We start from the raw sequence: 22,308 nt of genomic DNA on the forward strand, positions 1-22,308 counted from the left end.
TCTCCACAGCTTTAGTGGAAAGTATTTTTTCAGGAAAACTGCAGAGGCTATTAAAACGGTTGGAAATTCTTTGTGTTTTCCTGATCATCAGGACTTTTGAGTGTAACTTTTTGTATTATGAAAAGACCCTAAAAGTTCTCAGCTCTTATTCTTCCAAAGTATTTTGAAAAAAAAAAAAAAAAAGGTTGTAAAAAAAGTTAAAGTCAGTTGTCGGAAATTCCTCTCATACCTATTCTTGGTCTCAAGATCTGAAGTGCGATTACGCTTTCTTCTCTCTCAAAGAGAAGTGCTCACTAATCTACCACTTCCACTCCACTTCTATCTAAAACTTTGGCCTGTCTCCATATACAAACAATCACAGCAACTAACATTATTCTCGAGGATGACAAACTGTGAAGAGAATTGCTATTACTTACTCCTATTGCCCCGTTTGTATTTCTCCCACAAATTCTGTCATGAGGTGAACAGACAGTATAACAGCTGCTCTAATTATTTGCTGGTATTGCCAGATCAATCAGAAGTCCTGGTTGCAACTGGAACTGCAGTGTGCTTTGGGTTTTGAATAAAAAGAGGACTAAAAAGATTCTGCACTAAATAGAGGAGAAACATGAGATACTTGCCAGATACAACGGAAGAGCAAAAAAGATTGTTAAGTTGATAAACATGATAGGTGCATAAAGCCAGCTGGATATGATTGCCAGGCTCATTGGAAAAGACAGTTTCAAGAATTTATATGATGCTTACCGTTACCTTGGCCAAAGTAGAAAAGGGATAAAGATATGTAGTTTACCTGTCTTAGGAAAACTGCAATATGGTATTATTAGCAACTGAAAACAATATTTCATTATTGCCTGAGGAAGTATAACTAATGTGTGGTAGTATGAGAAGTGGTAAGCAAGCAGCTTCAGTCTCCTTGTGAAGGGAACGTAAATCTGGGAATGTGCAATGATCCCACAGCTCGAGAGAAGTCTTATCTCCTGTATGTTCCCTGCTATTCCAATTTTTGCTTCAGCTGCCATCTTTCTATGGGTAGGTTCAATTCCAGATTTGGTTTTAATGTTCAAAACTAGTGAAGAGGTAGGCTTCATGTGTTCAACAGACTTGTCATTTTCCAGCACATTTCCTTCTAACTTAACATTTCTTGGCCTGGCAAGCTACGTTAGACCTAGGCAAAGCCTGCTGGAGTCAGAATGGGAATTCTTCCCAGTTGTCCTTAGTGGGCTTCAAATGAGATCTTGTTTGTTATCATAGCTTTTACTGGAGTGCAACTACCAGAGTGCCTTAAAAACAAGTGGAGACAATGGAATAGAAAGTAGCTCTGGTCTTTATGGGCAGAAAAATAACAAATTTTCCCTGAATAGATTTTCATGGTAGTTTTGATTTTTTACTTTTGGAATTTTTTTCTGTTCTCTAAAGATGAGGGTCTTTGTAGGATTAAAACAGAAGTGTATGTTTTTGTTTCTGTGACCTGAGTCTGTCGTCTTATCTACTAACCTCTGTCAGCCAGATCAAACCTATTTTACATATGGAAATACATATTGATATTTTCTCTGACAGTTGTTTTCATTTACACGTTGTTTAATTGATACTTTTCTAGATGTTTTGTGGACATTTTTTTGAGAGGCATTAGCATGCCAAAGGCAGGAAGAGGAGTCACAAGTTGAAGGTATATGAAGGGATTAATAACAGCAATAAAACACTCTACTGTTTCTTAGCTAAACTTACATTGCAGGTGGTTAATAACCATTTAATCAATTCTTTGCAAATGAGATGAAATTTTCCTGGGCTACAGAACTCTGAACAATGTGAGACTGATTATGAGCCTCTTTTTGAGATGACAGTCTAAACATGCCAGTAGTTGAATAATTCATATCATCCAGTTAATGACATTCATAACAACTACCTTTGGGACTAAAACAATGACTTAGTAATAAGAAGAAACAGACCAAGCAAGTTTTTAGTCTGTCTAATTATGTAAGCTCTCTGAGGCATAAAGTGAAAGTTCTCAACAAAAGCCAGATCAGGTGAGTGCTTTTTATTATTATCCGTAGCATATGCTACTCTATATTAACATTACAGTTTGGTCTAAACAACCCCTGTGTTTATGTTTTCCATATAAGTGGATTTTAACATATATGCTGATCTTTTCACAGAGGGCAAATGAAATTAATAGGGCAGTTTATGGCTCTGATCCAACAGATGAACTTGAAGCATGGAAATAGTCTAACTGAAGATAGCGAAGATGATGATATGCTTCCAGCTAGACATGAACTTCTAGATGATTGGCTGGGAACAAGCCATAAGTGAATGTAGAAAAGAACTGAGAGTTATTCGTTGTTGCTGTAAGGTGTGATAGTCCAGTGAGACAGAAGAAACAACAGTGGCTGGAAGATGAGTTTGGAAAGGAGTTAGTGGCAAAGCTTTGAAGAGGCTTTGTTGGCTCTGCATCCATGTAGGCAGGACAAAAAAGGTTTGAGTTTGTACAGCAGATCAGAAATAACTGAATACTTAATTGATTTATCTGCAGGGTACAATCTCGCAGTTAAGCTAGGAATTGCCACTTGTAAAAATGACTTGCAGCAAATGACTGTATGAGTTCTCCTAGACTCTCACAAATATAAGATAAAAAATGTTGGCTTTTCTCCTTGTAATAATCCCCTTTCAAGTATGGCAGCAACAGTTGGAGTACTACTGTGGATAAATCACTATATTACCTAATCTAGATGCTAGTTAAAGCACATATCTCTGCTGCTATCCTGACTACAATAATGCCCTCAATTAAATCTGGAAAAGCTCTGCTGGCAGTGCTGATTAGGAGAGTGACAAAACGACACAGAGGGGCAAGATGTACAAGCCTCTTACATCACAGGTGCAGTGATAGCGTGCAATGAAGAGCAGAATAAGAGCTTCTGAACCTCCTCACGCACTGAGTCCTGCTTTGCAACCTGTTGCTTTTGACATGGTATCAGAGTGAAACAGCAACGCTCGGTAGCCTTCAGGGCCCCTAGTGCTTGAGGAGGGAAAGGGAAACATGGGAGAGAGCTTTCACACTCGTTACATTTTCCAGTTCATGGTGTCAGAGTGAAACAGCAATGCTCGGTAGCCTTCAGGGCCCCTAGTGTTTGAGGAGGAAAGGGAAACATGGGAGGGAGCTTTCACGCTCATTACATTTTCCAGTTTTGCAGGAATCATGTCAGGGTACTCCTTTCCCGATTTCTTCAAGCTCCTCCTGCTCAAGACCAATCACTCTTCTTGTCCCTGTCCTTTTTTATTACAGGCTGTTTCAGAACCTTACTACTTTGAGGTACAGATTTTTGTTCTAATGTCCAGTCAAAAGTTACTCTTGGACAGTTTGCACCCATTTAGTATTAGACTAACTTTAACTTTATACTTGGCTGTTCTCCCGTTCTGGATTTATCTTTTCTGTTTATGAGTGATACCTCTTAAGGGTGGAAACTAAATATGTTTAAGATTTTGTTACAAACATGTCCATTGGCAAGTGTCCCTATTTCTCATCAGAAGATGTTTTCTGTGGGTGCTCTCTGTCTGGCTTTATCAGGATTATGACTTTAAAAAGAAGGAAAAAAATTAAACGTTCAAAAACTGATGAAATCATCAGAGAAAGGTTGCTGTAAAGAGTCGTCACATGCCAGTATAACATTGATACCGTGTTCAACCCTAGTTTTTTTTGTTTCTTTTGTTTTTAGTAAAAGAAATTTACTTGGTGCCAGAAAAGATGGAGAATTATTTATAGCAATGCTATTGTATCTCATAACTGAAACAGGTAAACACTATAGTTCACTATAAACTGAATTTCTGTTACAAAGGAAGGATCATTAAAACATACATATTTACAGTCTTAGAGGTCAATATTTTGTGAGGTGTTTAATCTGAGCGTTTTTTTGGAAGCTTGTACTTAACGTAAAGTTCAGGCAAACTTGTACTATCAATGTTAATGGTGTTATTGCTAATTGTACAGTAACAACTGAGGGGACTATAGTTATTTATGCTGGGCAGAAGCATCGCATATGGTATCTTCCTAAAGTCACTGCACCTTGTCATCCTTCTTCTCTGCTCTTACATTTAATAATGCAGAAGATGCAGATGCAACTGATTGTTTTCAAATTTTTTTTGTCAAGTACCTAGCTTCTGGATGTTGAATATACTCTAATATTTGATCTCAAATTGCAAAGTACATGAACTTCTTCATTCAGGCCACATAGGTTGAGACTACAAAGCATTGGCTTCAGAACTCTACCAGAGAGAATTTAACTGACCAAAGCATGTATAGAGAAAACAGGCATAAATGGAAATAAGTTAGAAGACCATTGGAAAAGCTCATCTTTTCAGATTATTGAGCTTAGTGTCTTAAGAAAGAGGAAAAGTTATTCATATTTTCTTTTACTAATGTTATTCATAATAGAAAAAAATAGACTGAAAATAATATAAAAAGAAAATGGATTGCACTCTGAAGATGGGGTATGTGTAGTGAATTTCGATATTTTACCTGATTTTAGCTGATTGTCCTAATAAATTTTTCAGCACTCTAACATGTGTGTGGTGTTTCCCAAATTCTAAGTTCCAAAATTGTAAGTTAGGTCCTTAATGACATTTAGGAACTAATCTTGCCTTCAAAATTAAGCATTTCCGCTTAATTCAACAGCCTTATTGTTACCTTAAAGTAAAAAAAATCTGAAAATAAATCCTTCATGTATGCTTTTTGAATCTGAGGAACAAATTATACAAACAGAGAAAGAAATGAAACGTTATGGAAATATATGTATATATTTGTCCACGGATAGACGCATGCAAACTTATTCTTCACAGCCAACAAGAATATCTTAAATGGCAAATGAGCAGCTTGAAGTCTAATGCTTTCTATTTCATTCCATTCACTCTTTCAGCCTTCATGTATTAGGTCTCCCAAATATTATCAAAAAAGACTTCTTAAAAAGATGGTATATAGGTCAGAAGTTAAACCACACGCACATATGTGGAAACCTCACTTACCGCAGGAAGACTGTACTTGTGTCCTGGTGTCATATTATCACTGCAATTTTTGGTCTTTGTTTTGTGGAGCCATTTGGACTAGCAGTTTATTGAACAGCTGCTAGCCATCATGGGAAACAAGCTTCAAGTGGTTCCATCCCGTCCTATGCTCCTACATATACTCACACCTGAAACTGAAGCTGTACACGTCATGCAGATTTACAGGATTAGTTCTGAATTGTCTCTAAAAATATTATATTATTTTTACTCTATGCAGTCTGTAAAAACTTGAAAATTTACCTTGTTCATATCGCTCTTGGGAAAATACTTTTTCCATTTCTTTTGTTGGCTTTCTGATGTGGGTTCTTTTAAGTTAAATTCCAGTTAAATGATCAGTTTTGGTTGGCTACATCTTCAGCATAGGTATCTGAATGATTTAGCACCCTAAGACAGATTTCTTTATGAGCAAATTAACTGTATGATACAGTATAGAAGGCACCAAGTGATGGGCCGTACATAAGTTCAACCTTGGACATTTTATACAGCATTGAACCTGGTGTACCATATTTTGTCCCTTGGCACTGTTTATTAGCTTGAGTTGTCTCCGATGTTTGTTAGTTGCTGAACTTTTATCTGACTTGTAATATCAGCATAGTGATTTCGTATCGTCCACCGTATATCATGTAGACATAATCTATTTCTTGTAGAATCGGATTTAGATTAATTGAATCAGTATGTTTACACCACCATGAAACAACTGCGAGTCCGGGATAATTTATTTCCACTGGAGACGAGATTCCCCAGGCGGGTGTACATTATCTACTTTCTTCCTTCACTGCCAGTTCATCTCTCTGACCGCTGAAAAGCAAAGGAGGATGGTAGCTATTTCCAGAGAAATCGCTATTTTCCAGTAGCTTTCCTGTTAATCCTCAGACCCAAAATTCAAATAAATTTCCTCATTTTGGAGAGCTGGGGGGAGGAAAGATCTATTGAAGTTCTGTATCCAGTTCTACTGTAGGACCAAACTTAGCATACTCATGTGCCCTTCTATTGATTTATCTTGAGATCTAACCCAAATCAAGAGGCTAATTTTAGTTTTTCATCCCACAGATTACTGACTGTTCTGTAATTACACCGATATTAAAAAACTACTTGAGGCAGACTCTATTACCTGTATGTGTTAAACAGCACCTTACTCAAGTTTCATAGAGTGCTACTTAATCATAGGAAGAAAGGCAACAGGCATCCTTTACTTTGTATGCTTTTGAACATTCCCTGACCTGTGTTGGGTGAATTAGGCTAGATATAAATTGCTGGACCCAGGAGCACCCCCAGGTGCAGTACTATGCACAAAGGCCAACTGGCTAATCTGAATCTCCTCCTCTCGAAATAACTTTAAATGTAAGTAAGGGGAGTAGAACTGATTAGTCTCTGGGGGTTTTTTTTGGTTCTTTTTTTTTTTTTACTCTTTTTTTGTTCTTTCCTCAAATTTCAATGCGAGTTTCTGCTTCCAAGGTCTTTACCATAAATTAATACTTTGACATTATTGGGATTTTTTTTATCTTCTCTTAAAGTACTATTGGCCTTGATTTGTCTGGTTAGTCTAGGTAAGAATATGGGTCCTTTATACTTAAATAAGCTATTGTATTTTCAAAGTGATTTATTAAACTCTTGTTATCCTGATTACTTTCACTTCTTTATTTGTTATAAAACTAGGACATGTATGTAATTAGAATATATAACGTTCTATCCTAAATCCATATTTCTCCTGTATCCACGAAGCAGAGCTGTCTGAAGTTGGGTTTTTTTTTTTCCACAATTGCCAGAGAAAAATGCGTTTAAAATGCTTTTAGTGCTAAGAGAGCTAGTGCACGTTTCACATGGGGAGCTCTGCTTCCTACTGAAGTACATTAACTAAGAAAGATTTCAGCAGCTGCCTCATTATAGTCCTTGCACAGTTGTAATATTTTGTATTTTGCTAAACACTGACATGAAAAATTTAAAGCACGTAGAAGAACCCAGACACAAAGGGCCACTTAATTCCTGGTGTACCCTTATGCACTGAATGGAGATACCCCAGGCGTAAAGTCAGCCCCATGACAATTTTGTACATTCTAAAGCTGTAGGGATCTCTGAGTGTTTTTTTCTCCCCCTTCATTGGGGTTCTCCTGCAAACTTTGACAGAATATATAGACCTAATTGCAAAACAGTGTGTCCCATTTTTATTTCCTAATTTATTTGAACCTCAATACTGTTTAAAGCCAAAAATCAGTTTGCGACTCAGAGTAGGGATGCTGATCCAGAAAAATCCTAAAAGGAAAGATACTATCTGTTAAAACACAGATGTAAATAAAATTGCATAGCTTATACATGCAGATATCCAGATATGAAGTAAGGGGATTGGTGTATAGCTGAAAAAAGGGAATGCTTTTTGATTCCTGAAGGTCAAAGAACACAGGTTAAACATTATGCAGATTAAGTGAGTATTTAAAAATTAAGTTATTTTTATTTACTTCTGATAATTCTGTAACTAAATCTTCCTTTGATTCAATAGGGCTCTTTTTTCCTCAGTATTAAGCTCTTTGGCAGATTAATTCTGGGTGCTTTTTTGTGTCATTGTTTTACTTCTTAAATTGCAGTAATTGTTTTGTTGTGCATTAGAGATGGAGGCTGGGGTCTGGAAAGGAGCCGGTCTGTGAATATATGAAGTGGTTAAAGCCATGTTTTCATTGGAAACTACTCTTTCTTCCATTAAAGAAAAAACATTTTCTACATAAATTCTCATCCAAAAAACCTTCCCTAGATCATTAGCTAAAAAAAATTTGGGGAGTAATGCTGAAAAAATACCAACTTCTATGCCTGACTGGATCAAAGAAAACATGTTTGGTACTACACTATATCTTCCTTTTTTTCCAAGCAATAAAATGTCTTATGTGTGCACATATAAAGGCAAATAAGCATATGTGAAAGGCAAATAAGCAAAGACTATTTTATTTTTGACTGTACTTTTTCTAATTTGATTTTGGAGATGGTGGTCTTTAAGTATTATCACTTTTGTAAATATTAGATGACAAATTCTTTTGTTTCATCTTGCCTGTTTAAGTATAAGAGTATTCTTAAATTACATATAGAGAGTAAAACTTGCCTAAGAAACCTCTAGAAGCCTTTGTGTGTAATTGTTTGCTATTCTAGGTTAACCTACATCTTGGAGTACCAAGTATGTTTCACTTTACTTACAGGCTTGTCTGCGTTCAGGGCTGATGATAAGCTCTGGAGTTGTCCTCTTAGGATAACATTATCCTTTTTTTTCCAGGAGAACATAGGTGTGTGTGTGTGTGTGTGTGTGTGTGTGTGTGTGTGTGTGTGTGTGTATTTGGGGGGAGGGAGGTGGTTTTTTTGAAAGACTGTGGAAAGAAGGAAGTTTCCCAAGACTGTAAATGGATTGGACCTGAGTCTCTTCTTTCTTATACCTGTCTAAATTCCTGGTTCCATTCACTACATTGGAATTGCAAAACTTCCTGAATTTTCCTGATATAGATCAGAATTTTTACAAGATCTTTCTTAACTTTTGTGGGGCTGCTTCTCTTCTCTCGCACAACAATACAAATCAGATCTAAATCTCTTGCAAAAAAACATTGTTATTCTAAAGGTGTATGAATGTTTACTCATTATTTATATGGGGCAAATGGGGTAAAACTAAAATGGCGTTTCTCTTGCCTCAAAAAGAGAAGTATGAGAAAGCCTAACTATTTCTGGTAGCTGAGAAATAGCTAGCACTCCTCAGAAAGAACCTGCAGTAAAATATCGTCTTTCCCCACTCTCCAATTGTGTATGTAGTGAGATATCGTAACATTGGCATTTGATCTTTACGTCCTTAGTAGACCCTAGGTGACATTAGCAAGTGACAGAAAATCTTCAGACTGCCCTGCAATGAGGCATCTTACCAGGTGATACGTGGCCTGTCTCTGACTTCCCGCGTCCCTGCCTGGGGGCTGCCAGCCCAGGGAGGAGGGAGCGCGGTGGTCGCCCCACCAGCTGGGGATCACTGAGAAGGTTCTTTAGGAGGAAGCAAGTGCTAAAGTAGCCTGATGTGTTATTTACATTTTCCCGATTGATTACTCTTTATTATTCCCACTCACTTCCTTTCTTCACACATCTGCCTGCACCTTTATGCCAGCCTGACAGTATGACATCACTTTGTTACGCTTCATTTGGTATAGCAGTTACAGGTTTCAACTGCCTCTTGGTAAGGAGTGGGAGTGCAATTGTCAGAGATTACCTCTTGGTAGTCTTCATTACAGGGATGAGGTTGAGGATGCTAATATTATTTGATTTAGAAGTATAACATTCTGACTTTTGTAAGAATATAGTTAGCTTTCACATATCATGCATGGATAAGCAAGGAAAAATTAAGGCTGCGTGTTGTACCTTGAACTCTCTGTACACCTTCATTTTTTACTTCGTGGTGTGAAGGCTTGCTCAAACAAATACGTTGGGAATGTTCACATCCCTTAGTAGCCGTTAGTATTTTGCCCTTGAATGCTTTGGAACTGGCATTTCGCTCATGATCTTTAAATCTATGAATTTTCAGTAAGTATCAAGGAAAAGTCTGTTTAATTGCTTTATAGTGCATCTGTGTATTTTTACTTAGGCTTTGAGAAAAAAAAGTTGACCTGAAGTTAGCTTGGACTCCTTCAGATGGAATTCTAAATTGTCTTCTAGTAGAATGGAAGATCCAGCCTTTAATAAACAAGTGTATTAAAAAGTGTTGTTGCATTTCCTTTTTAGATATATACCAGTGCTGTGTTTGTGTGTGTGTCTGTGTGCATACACATACACACAAAGACAGCAATATAGTGCATGCTTATTGTTCAATTTTTTTTTCATTTATTTTTTTAATTTATATATGACATGAATGAAAAATAAATGGAGTTAATGCAAAAATTGAGATAGTCATTTAAATGCTACAGTTCTCTTTTTTTTCCTTGGAGTTAGAAAAAGAAAAGAATCTAGTAACAGCATTGTGTCCCTCAGATATTTAATGATGATATTGTGTTGTTATTTCAGATAAACCTGCAGAGGAAAATGAGAGTCACTGGAGTAATAACCCAAGGAGCCAAGAGGATCGGAAGTCCAGAATATATAAAATCTTACAAAATCGCATATAGTAATGATGGGAAGTCTTGGTCAATGTACAAAGTAAAAGGCACAAATGAAGATATGGTAAGATTAAGTCATCTCTGTATGCGTAAGTCTCATGGTTTAGCTGCCTTCAGAAGTATGAGATATCTCTAGTAGATAAGCGTAGTTGCCTGACAGAGAAACAGAGAAAGCAGTCTGAGATGTTGCCTTGTTATTATTTTTCTCCGAAAAAAAAACATGGCCAAAAATTGCACTTTCTGTCTACTAGGAATTTCTTATACTTTAATTGATGGTTGTAAAAATATTGTGTCCCAAAGCTAGAATAATCCTGTTTATTACACTTAACTGATTTTCATTTTAATTAGTTTACCAGTAATTACTCATTACTCTGTTTTCAATTTAGTTTTATTACACTAGCAGATTAATGTTAACCCTTAAAAGCATAGCACTCATTCATCAATGCTAATCTCTGCATTGCACAAACAGTATCATCCAGTAAGAAGTGTTATAGTTACAATTTACTTTTATAGAGAGTTCTGCATGCAGAGCAGCAAGAATCACTTTACTGTGTAAGTTAAGATAGCACTCAAGACACTTAGCAATGTTTGACATAGTTTCTCTTATGCAGGCAGAAAGTTGAAACGCAATGTGAAAAGGTGTATAATGAGGGAAGAAAACAAAATATAATCATATCTGGTCAGAGCGAGGAGAATAGAAGAATGTTTTTAGGTTTAATTCAGCTCCCGCTGAGATCAATGGAAAGGTTTCAGTAGACTTCAGTAGAAGCTGGAGCAGTTTCTTGAACTATAGGGAAAAAAATAAATGTCAATCAGTGTAAATAATTGCAGGCTAGATTGAACAGGGACTATGTGATACACTAATTTGAAAAGAAGAAGTAGGTTAGTGCATTAGAAGCTCCAGCTTCTAGGAGTGACAAGTCAAAGGCCCTGATTCGGCAGAGGCAGCAAACGTCTGCATGCGTAAGTAAGTGGCAGTTATACCTTCCTTAAAACCCTGAGTGCTGGGCATGAGAAGTGAAAGAACAGCCTCTATTTGTGAAAAAGTCACAGAGAACCGAGGAGGGAAGGTTAGAAGAACAAAGGGGGTATGTTTGAGCCATGGAAATGAAATGAACATCTCAATTCTCTTAGCGTATTTTTATGAATATGTCATTTTATTGTAGGTGTTCCGTGGAAACGTGGACAACAACACTCCATATGCCAACTCCTTCACACCACCAATAAAGTCACAGTACATACGGCTGTATCCTCAGGTCTGCAGAAGGCATTGTACATTGAGAATGGAACTTCTTGGCTGTGAGTTATCAGGTGGGTTTTACAGCAATTGTCGTATCTCAGAAATGAACAAACAAGCAACACGTTTTTGTGCCAGTGGTCTGAAACAGATCCAATTTATTCATGGTGAAATGCAGTTGGCATCACTGAGGTTAACCAGATACTTACTTGTCTCTTTTTATGTACATGATATAAGCAAGAATAGTTGCTTATGGCAGGGTAGTGGTAGTAGTAGTAGTAGGGTAGCATAGAAGCAACCTCATAATTCTTAGTAAATCTTTTTGAGCACATTGGCCTCCAGTGATGTGTAACCTAGAAAAGGTCAGTTATAGCAGTTTTAATAAGTACCAATAGATATCAGGAGCTGTAATAGTACATATTGAACAGACACTGAGACAGTCTCTAACTTGCCACTTGGTACAGCCAAAACAAAGCATAGGAAGAGAAACAGTTGCTGAGAACTGAAGCTGTTGGTTCGGTATTGCACAGCAGACTCAGGGCAGAACCAGGAACCAAAGTCAATCTGAGTCATTTCTCATGACTGCTGGGTGATCATGCTGCTGGTTGAAGGTATGTTGCATGGCATCCTTGGAGGTACAAGAGGGCTTCATCTGGACTGGAATAAGATATATTTTGCTGGGCTGCTTTAGAAAACATTTGAGTTTAGATTTGTTTTGTGACTTTCCAGCAGAGGCAGTGATTGTGTCTTGTAGGAAAAGTAAGTGAAAAAGTAGAGCTAATATAAACCCTCTTAAGGTTCAGAGTAGCAGACGTTATAGCTCATAAATGTAGAGCTTGACCTCTAGCTAATCTCTGCAAGAACCATGTTCCTTTACAAATTCAGTAAAGCATGTAACTTTGTTTATCTTTTTCAAGGGATCAACCTTTTCCAGTGGGAGCGCGCCACAAATTCATTTAAGAATGATTTTCATGTGGCTACCTGCTTACTGTACAAACAGTAGTCATCCAGTTCACGAATGATATATCAAAACAGTAGGAGTTAAATAATTTTCAGTCCCCTAGTGGCATCAAAACCAGATTCAGAAATGAAAAGCTAATGCATTAATCTCAGTGTAGCCCTTTTCCAATATAGATAGATTTGATAGTAAATAGAAAATTCTGTCTAGCTGCTTTAGTCTATTAGATTTTTTTTTTTGTCTTCCCTTTCTGGAACCACAATTTAGAGTAAGTCCTTGCCAGAATGACCAGGAATTGTTTTGCTCAAAGAACTGTGAAAGCTACTGAAGTGAATTCATTTCAGCGGTCTCCTTACAGTTTCAAGGTCATCATTTCTTAGAACTGCAGGCAGCCAAGGCTCAGCAAAACAATTTCAGTCTCTGCTGAAAGGAGAGTATAATTATACATAAAGACAGTCTAATGCACTCTTATTCCAGGTGGTCTATTTTAGGCTGAAAAGCACGTTGAGAGATCTGGCTTCTCTAACAAGTGATGGAGCTAGAGAAGAGAATAACTACTGAAGGGAAGGAGACTATGTTGCAGGACGATCATCCTAAAAATGGATCCTTTCTTGGGTCGTACTTCAGCAATATGTTCAGCAATATGGTCAACTATAGTCTCATTAATAGTTTAACTTACCAGGACCCGTAATCAGATTTTTTGAAATGCATTTTCAGTGCTTAGCCATCAGTAAAATATGCATTTATTAATTCGCATGGCCTTGTGTTCCTGCCTTTACTTGTGTTTTGCACATCTCTGTGCTGTAAATTCCTTTCTCTCGGAGTGTACTTAGTTGTGAGGAGACACAGGTAACAACTAAGATTTCTTAGAATACCTTTTATTCATTTAAGCTGTTAGTAGTAAGTAGAATCGAACTGTTACTAACAACAGATAGCTGTTCACACAACACATTCACTTATTCACTCACGCAGTACATTCACACACTCAAACACTCACTAATACTTACTCACTCATAGTTACCTGTCTGCAACAGCAGCTGGGAGGGAGGGCAAGCCCAGCTGTGTCCTCAGGAGCAGAGGGTCACACTGACATGCCAGTGGACACGGGGTAGATGTTTGGGAAGTGCTTCACGTGGTCCTTTGTTTCAGTCCAGTCTGTATACAGTCACATAATCTTCGTCGGCTTATAGCAGATCCTGTCATCTTGCATATGCTCCAAGTTACATGTTGTTGATGTTAGTGTTTTTTAGTGGCCTTGTAGAGATTCAGCAGATTCTTGGTGTTCTGAGTTTATCAGCTCTTGCAGAAGAATGCTAGTGCCCAAAGCTTATCAGTCCTCAGCAAACTTTCACACACTACCTTCTCAGCGCTTACTTTTATTCACTTTGGCCTGTTGTTTTCTGGAAACTGTGTTTCCATCCAAACCTACAGGTAGCTATAGAATCCTTTCGCACCAGCTCACATGCAAGGGGCCTTTTTAACATCTGCATTTAAAACCAGATTCCGCTGCCCCTGTTCATCTTCAGCAATATCTAACCCTGAAAAGAATCCTGTGTGCATAAACGGGAGCATTTACTGGCTAAAATACTACTTGCAGTGAGCAAAAGGAGTGGAAATTCTCTTCATATTTGTCTGTTAAAAGTTTCAGACAGGCTCGATGAAAAAAAAGATCATGGACTTCATGTATTTTTTCCTATCCAGTTGCCTATATTTTTATACATAATTTTGAAAATCTCTTTATTTTCACAAAAGACACAATAGCACAGTATTGATCAAAACCACCCTTGGCCTAGCATAACTGCCTACTCAGTACTGCATGAATCCTGCTCTGAAACAAGACAAATGTAGACCTTCACATGCAAATCTGGGTGATGGAGCTTTTCTGAGTGCCACCAGCACTTGACATCTACACAGGCTCTGGTTTTGCCTCCACTGTATCAGAAATTTAATATTTCGTTGAGAGGTTGAGCTTCCTTGAAAGAATGGTGGATGAGGGCACTGTATGGGACTCAAATTAGAGAGCAAAATGTTGTGCCCCCAGAAGAAACAACAGAGAATAGCCTCAGTGTGGTTTCTTTCAATTCTCAGACCCTCATCCACACTTTTCCAAAGTGTAGATTCCTCATGATTTCAGTACTGTTTCATTGGGCTAGACCAAATAAGAAGCAACCATGTACTTATATCTAGATAGATTTAAACGTACATAGTTATCATTTATCACTACTTAAAACATATGAAATGTGTTGGCCTAAAATACTCCACTGAGCTTAGCCATAAATATCTCTGCATTAGCTCTCATTACCTTCAACAGGTTTTAAGAAAGGGAAGGGAGATTTAATCCTTTCACAGGGATACTGTGAAACAAACGTTAAGAAGGTAAAGTATAGTGAAGAGGAGACGTTCCAGGGAGCCCTGAGCATTCTTATAAATGTACTTCTATAGGGGTGATTATTTACTGACAGAAAGTTTTGTAAGAGTTTGATCGTTCTGTCCTTTGTGCTCAGGGTGAAAGCTCACCTATCAAAAGGGGTAGTCATTATCTTCTGTCTTTGCAGCAGGGTGGAGCAGGGGCTGGGAAGTGATCTGTTAGTGTTGTCTTTGATAGGGCACTAAGATGTTGTTCTGTCACCTGAGTGCGCAACAGCATCCTTTTATGGTTCTCGTTGTTTTTTCTCACTTTCTCCGTTTCTTTTAACAACTGTCTCCCTTCTCGTTTTGTTTTTCTTCAGGGGCAGTGGAGAAAGATTAGTGTAAAAACCCATCACTGGGAGCGCTACGCATGCACACACGCAAAAGCACACACGTTTGTTGTCTTGTACATCAGTAATAGCATTCAGAAGAGATAGAATGGGTTCATTCTCTTTGAGAGATTGGACCATTGCTGAAAAACAGTTTTGACAACCCGTGCTTTTGTAGCAGAAACCTCCTTCAGATTCTTCAGGTGAAACAATCTTGCTGACAGCCCTTGTGATCTAGTAGTGATACCTCGGAATTGAATAACAAGAAAAAGCCTTTTCTAAAGCAGCAGATGTCTTTCTCTCATTTGCTCCCCTCTGCTCTCAAGAAAGGTGTTTTGCTGTTGTTTTAGACTAGATGTTTCTTTCTACAGGCAAGGCTATGCAAGCTTCCATTTAGGCATTAAGAATCGATTCTGAAAAGTTTTTCAAAAATTAGCTTGTTTGTTTTTAAATTCAATATAAAACATTGCAGTACTTAAACATTCAAAGTTTAAGTAAAATCGTTAACATACTAAAGAGCATATTATCCTCACCTCTCCCTGGTAATATGCATATACTCCTGCTATTGTTCGCTCACCTGAAGAGCCTGGTCTTATCTCCCCTGATTTGAATACAAAACAATTCCACTTAACTCTGTGGGTTAAACCAACTGGAGAAAGTGAAAGTAGAATCTGACCAGAAGGTCTTTGCTGGTAATATCACAGAAAACAAATCCACAGAGAACAAGTAAGAGTCAGGTCTTTAAACAGGGGTAAACCTACTATAGAGGAAGCAAACTTTTAAGAAAAAGACAACCAGCTTCTGTACCTAGCTCAAATAAAGAAGAACAATATAAAGACTTTGGGTATTTTAAGTGATCACGTTGCGTGCTGGTTCTCTCAAGAGACACAAGCTGAGCGAGGTCCTGTCACAGCAGTAAAGCCTTTGTGACTTACAGGTATGCTTAAAGAAACACAGCTGGTGACTTGGCAAATGGCTATTTGTAAGGAACCAGCTCAGCAGCTGGGGATGTGAGAGTCAGGTGGAAAACAGAGATCTTCCCAATGATATTTAAAATCAGGGTTCCATATATTCGCAGTCATTAAAGGATGACACACCTCTTGCAAAATGAGGTGTGTTAAATCCTGGGCACGTTCTGACTCAGTGAATTAGAGTATACTAAAATATTATTTGCAGGTTGAATGATTCAAGTGAATTAATTAGGGTCACTAAATTTGTAAAATGTAAACTTGGACACAGCTGCATGTATGCAGATTTTTGACAGCTGAGGCAGATGGGAAATGAGAAAACACTTTTTATATTCCCTCACCATCTTTCACCTTTTCTTCAAACACCCATCAAACATTATTCCATTGCTACATTTCTTTTTCATAAAGGAAAACCTAAACCACTTACAGAGATAAGTAAGTAGTATCACAGATCTTATTTTGCTCCTCCAGGTTGCTCAGAGCCCCTGGGGATGAAATCAGGACATATACAGGACTACCAAATTACTGCCTCCAGTGTTTTCCGAACGCTCAACATGGACATGTTCACTTGGGAACCTAGGAAAGCCCGACTCGACAAGCAAGGCAAAGTTAATGCCTGGACCTCTGGCCACAATGACCAGTCACAGTGGCTGCAGGTAAAGTTTCTCATAAATTTTCACATTTACTTTATGCCTCTGGCATGGAAAAGGTTGACTGATTTTGGGTTATATCTTGCTTCATATTCTGAGTGTAACTAGCCTAAGTCTGCCACACTTAGATGGTAAAGCTAAGAAAACGTACACAGATCTTCATGTCATTGCTACTTCAAGTGCACTGCTCGATTATAACTCAGACTGTGCAGGATGCGGAAAAACTTGGCCGGGGAAGCCTTCAGCTCCAGTAGGCAAACCTTCAGCTCAAGAGGTACAGAGCAGCCATGAGTATTTCTTTGCTAATGAACACAAATAGAAGTCACAGAGCTGTTTCACTGACTTCTGGATAGCTTGTTGAGAGAGATTTAATTTTTTCCCTTCTGTCCTTCCAAAGCTCCCTGGGAAAGCCCATTTACTTGAGCTTTGTGCACGTTAGCAAATCTGGCCCACAGAAAATACCTTTGTCTAATTGCGACTGCTCAAAATTACCTTCTAACATCATTCTGAAACTGGTAAGATTGATTCAGTACAGGAATGCATTATGAAGTTGTGTACAGGGGGTTTTTTTGAGTCTGAGAGTGATTTATACAAGTTGGTAGTAGGCTAACGTGAAAGATTGCGATAAAACACCATGTGGAAGCCTATGTGACCAGTCACCAACACATTTACATTTTTTGAACTGTTGAAAATTGTGATGTTTTGAGTCAGCTGCCAGTTTGCAGCCAAGTTCTCAGCAGGAAGCTTCAATAGCGCTAGACGTGTGCTACTAACCCCCTGCAATCTTTTCACATGTAAATTATGATGTATTAGCTTTTCTACCTGTGGTTGCTAAGCAATTTAGCAATGTGATCACTGTCTTTTCTCCAAGTTTACACACACACAGAAAAGAAGTAGCAGTTGCCTTGTCTATCATTTGCATGATTGAAGATACAAAGATTTGGTGAAGGTTTTTTAGAACAGCTTGTTGATATAGCAGTTAGTACCTTCTGGAGAGGAAGGAGATGTTAGTGTTGTATGTTATGGTAGAGAAGCAGAGAAAAATGTTTCTCCACATAAAAGAGAGTCAGGTGTACCAGAACCAGTTTTAGCCTCAGCAGTGGTTCTAAGAAACCAAGAGTACTCAGAGACTCTGCAGAAATATTCTGTGGTGTGTTATTCCTCCTATGGATAACAGTGGATTTTTTAATTAGGTACAGATGGCAAGGAGCTGCAAAGCTAATTCTTATATTCTAAAATCTTCAAAGTCTTGCCATATTTGAACCTACCTGAACATACCAATTGATTCTGGATCCATGTGACCACTTGCAGGGTCTCTGCAAGTCTCTGAAATATCAGACATAATTTTTTTATCTTGTCAAAGGGCAAGTTATGAAAATATGTTTATATTTTAGTTATTTTACTGATGGATATGATTTCAGAAAAATTCGAAAGAACATTACCATTTTACTGCCTCCTAAAAGTCATTATATTTATGATATTTTTCCCAGAGAGTATCATAACAATTCTTATTTGAAAAAACAAGAGGCATTATAAAACCACATGGTTTTTCTGTGCTTAAACTGATCTTTAACTTCTGCTATTGGGTGATTATTCTGAATTCAATCTGTGAGTAAACCGGGGCTCAGAGCTTCAAGTCTGTGTAACAATTCCGTATGAAAGATATGCCTGTCATTTAAATTTTTCTGTTCATTGTTGTTCTCTTTGCTGGCAGTTCTCTGTTTTTTCTTTAACACTCAGACACTCAAACTTTTTAACACACTGACTGTAATTTTATCATCATGCTGCTTTTATGAAATTTAGTCAAAACACTTCTAAGAAAAAGTATGTGAAAGCAAAGTTATATATATATATTTTTTCCCCTCAGCAATTACATCTTACAAGGAATGACCCCAACGGCAACTCCATGATAGCCCAAAACAGGGTTAACTTTGTTAAAATAGCTGGCCTATCAGTGTGGTATTCCACAGTGCTAGCTTTCCATAGCTTTTGAATTTTGCCTGCATGCTATCTCTTATAATTTTCATTAGCAAGGCTATAAAATTGAGTAAAACCTACTGAGTACCTTCAAAAATGATTGTCTTAATATTGTGATATAAAGGAATATCTTGAGTAGATCTGTTGCGACTTGCAGTTATTTCAGGGAAACCTTGCCTAAATGTCACTGTTATCAGCTGTTCCTCTTTTTAAAAGCTTCTGTGCCAACATACATCTCCGAGTGCCTGCTGTGATAATGGTCACTGAGAGCTGATGTCTGTATCATGTACATAACTGTTGTTTGGTAGTTATGGGCAGTTCTCAGTTCTCAGCACTTTTGGATGAACCCTAAACATAAATTCTCCTCTATCATAGTTAGTTTATTCTGTTTATTTTGTCACTTTCAAAAAGGAAAATTTTGAACCTTCTGTCTACTTGTTTAAAAATATAGCCATTAAGTTCTTTATCGTGAGTGTGCTGGATTGCTACATCTATAATTTAGCCTCGGCAGCAGGAATTTGAAGTATTATGTGGCTTGGCACGCAGACATTTCCCTAGTTAAGAAGAGTACTCACCTTATCAGCTACAGTTGTTGAAAATCCAGTTGTAATCTAAAGGCTACTCAATTAAGAACACCAGGATCCCCACACAACACACTGTTAGACCAAACACCATCATTAGTAATGGGAGAAAGTATTCTGTGATGTGGAGGAAAAAGTAGTGAGTGTAGGTGACAAAGATGGTCCTTTTCCAGCACTCAAATCTGTCAGTTCATCCAGAAATCCTCCGAAGTCTTCAGGAGAATTTATTTTTTAATCAAAATTTGGGTTTGAATTCTCTCATGTGCTTGCTTCAAGAGACGCTCTTGCCAGTCCTTTACAGATGATGCTACAAAAGCCATACTGCAGCTGCTTGGCCTAATTCATAGTGCAAGAGCTTCCATTCACTTAGGTAACGTGCCTCTTTCTTGTCTCTGTACTCTCTGTAGTCTTACTCTATGCAGCTTACTGATACAGAACAATGTAGGTGTTCAGTTTGGTACTAGATCTAATCGGAGTCCTCCTGGACACAATCCAGGACTGTCGTTCCAGCCAGTCACCCCACTTCTCATTTCTTCAGTTATTTCCCATTAAAGGAAGTATCAAAGTACTTCCTGCCTTGTTCCCAGAAGGAGACACTGAGAATATAAAGGTTATTCAAAATAATTACCTTTCAAATTCTTCGTGGCTACTCTTGTAAATAGATTTTCACCATGCTGTATCTCATTTTCCTAGCCCCTATTGTGATTCAAGGGGATTAATATTTTCCTCAAAATCCATTCCCTCCACTCTACTACATTCCACTCTCCTACTCATTTTCTGTTGCTATACATTATGAAATCAGAGCAAAGATTCAAACTGTCACAGTAATTACTGTTATTTAAGGTTTGGGGGTTTAAAATATTTTCCCATTTCTGCTAAATAGGCAGAGGCGATATCCATCATTGTTTTGCTTTCCCACTCTGTCTCATTGTGTAATTAGGACAGCAACACCTTGTACTTTAATGCCTTGGTCTGCCCATTTGTCCTTTGCCTTATGCTTCAGCATATAATTTCTCTGAAGCTGTTTCTCTGATCTGCTGTCCTCAGCAGTACTCCTTGGAGCTGAGGCATCCCAGTTCATTTGGTGTCTCCGAGCAGCTGGAGCTTCCTTTCCATTGCCCTCTCAGCTCTGTCCTTTGCAAAAATTGTTTTGTCTGATTACCTTAATTCTAATTTTGTCTCTGCATCTGATTACACATAGTTATTGATACTTTGTTATGTTAAAGTTAGTGATAAGGCTAGGTTTTTTGAAGGTCCATGTATCTACATAACACAACTGGATTAAAGATTGCCCATCTTGGAAACCTGCTGAGGTTCCTTTGTATCTTTGTGTTATCTTCAGGTCACCAGAAGTGCTGGAGTAGCTTTATGTTTCTAATTATGCTTGGAACTTCAAAACAATTTATTCACTGCAAATATGACTCTCTCTCATCCTAGTTGCTTGGCTTGTGTTTTGTGGCAAAGCTAGTGAAAAGGTTCTGCAGCTTGATGTGCTTGATATGCTTGATAAGCCTGATACAGTTTCCTCACAGTTGTTTTATATTGTTACCACTGAGCTCAGGTGATTTAAGAAAATCAGCCTCCCCTTAAATAATAAACTGGAGCAGCAAATCATGTCTTATTCTAATGTGTCCCTTGCTGATTGCATGCGATGGAATCAGCTAAGCGCTCTTAGGAAAAAAAACTCATGTTGATAAAGACAACAGCTAACTGTGTTGAAGAGTGACAAGTGCAACCTCTGCAGCCAATCATCATCACTTTTTTCAAATCTGATGATTGTCAACGGTATAATGCATTTGGTGTGTGTGTTTTTGTTTTATTTTCTGCCAACCTAATCTCCATTATGAGATAATATTCTGGAGATTTTTCATCAATACCTTTAGAAATCGATTGTCTCAGTGATGCAGTTGAGTTACACTTTCAATTTAATACATGACCATTTTTTTCTGTCTCACAAAGCCTGTTGTTTGAAAACAAAGGCAAAATTGAATTCAAAATAATTCTTCACTTTTTGTCATTATTATACATGCAGAAAACATCTCCATCTACAAAAGTCTCGTGCCATCGTGAAATCTACTTATCTTCATTGTATAGCATTGATTTACAATATTCAAGCTTCTAAATGATCAAATGAAAGAATTATAGTTTTTGGAAGGTTAAAACAGACTGGATACCTACTCAGTTTTTCTTATAGAGTCCTCTTAAAGAAAGTAGACTTTTTGTGCTGATTCTCCAGTATGTACAAAACTTGACGTGTTGTGCTTTACACCACCAGCATAAGTGGTGTGAAACGATCATTGAGCTGCCATGAAAGAGCAAGAGAAGACATAGAGCAGCTATGCCTAATCCCAGATCAGTTTTAGAAGCCTTCTGCAGAGCACACCTAGCATGAACCTAAAGGGACAATGTAGCCCGTTCTTTGGGTGTTACTAAGTTATTGGCTAAATAACCTGATTTTTAAATTTATGGATTTTACATGTAAAATTGACATATGCAATTAATAGCTATCCTAAACTGTCTACTTCAGTTACTTAGGTTCCTTCTACAGTCAGTGGAAAAGGACAGCACTATCAGTGAATAATTCGTCCTAACCAAAAGTAGGTGCCAAAGTTTCCTGTTATGAATCACTCTGGATATGCGCCTTTTACTCTCAGTTGGTCATAGAGAGCGCTAGACAATTCACTTAACCTAGAAGATGAGTTTTTACATGGTTAAAGTTACGCGAGGTGAATCCTTTCCTTTTACAACATTAGGAAGAAAATATTATTTTTCCTCTCATATTGATTAGCAGTGTTTATTTTAATGTCGGTGATCTTTCACTCTAGCACAAAATAGGAAATATATTTTTCTATATCTTTCAGGTGATATTTGCTACTCCTTTATTGTACCTGCCACTTTCCTGTTTTTGTTGCATTTACCAGTTTACTTGTGAGAAATTCTACAAAGAAGCTTGCTAGATAGGGAATCACTAAACTGTAGCATTTCATAAATGCTGAAAACAACACATCAGCTGAAAATTAGGCGGATTGTTTAATCGTCTTTGAATCGTGT

The 22,308-nt window shown here is 37.7% G+C and overlaps 1 protein-coding gene across 2 annotated transcripts in view; it reads left to right on the forward strand.

Moving 5' to 3' along the window:
• The window catches only part of LOC104150522 (EGF-like repeat and discoidin I-like domain-containing protein 3), a 251,960-nt gene that overhangs the window by 183,700 nt on the left and 45,952 nt on the right, over positions 1-22,308 (forward strand). For both annotated transcript variants that reach the window (XM_068925621.1, XM_068925620.1), the window contains 3 exons: positions 10,057-10,212; positions 11,315-11,459; positions 16,521-16,705. In XM_068925621.1, the coding sequence (XP_068781722.1) occupies positions 10,057-10,212; positions 11,315-11,459; positions 16,521-16,705 (486 nt within the window). The remainder of the gene's footprint in view (positions 1-10,056; positions 10,213-11,314; positions 11,460-16,520; positions 16,706-22,308) is intronic.

Source organism: Struthio camelus, chromosome W (assembly GCF_040807025.1).
Source record: "Struthio camelus isolate bStrCam1 chromosome W, bStrCam1.hap1, whole genome shotgun sequence".
Taxonomy (NCBI): Eukaryota; Metazoa; Chordata; class Aves; order Struthioniformes; family Struthionidae; genus Struthio; species Struthio camelus.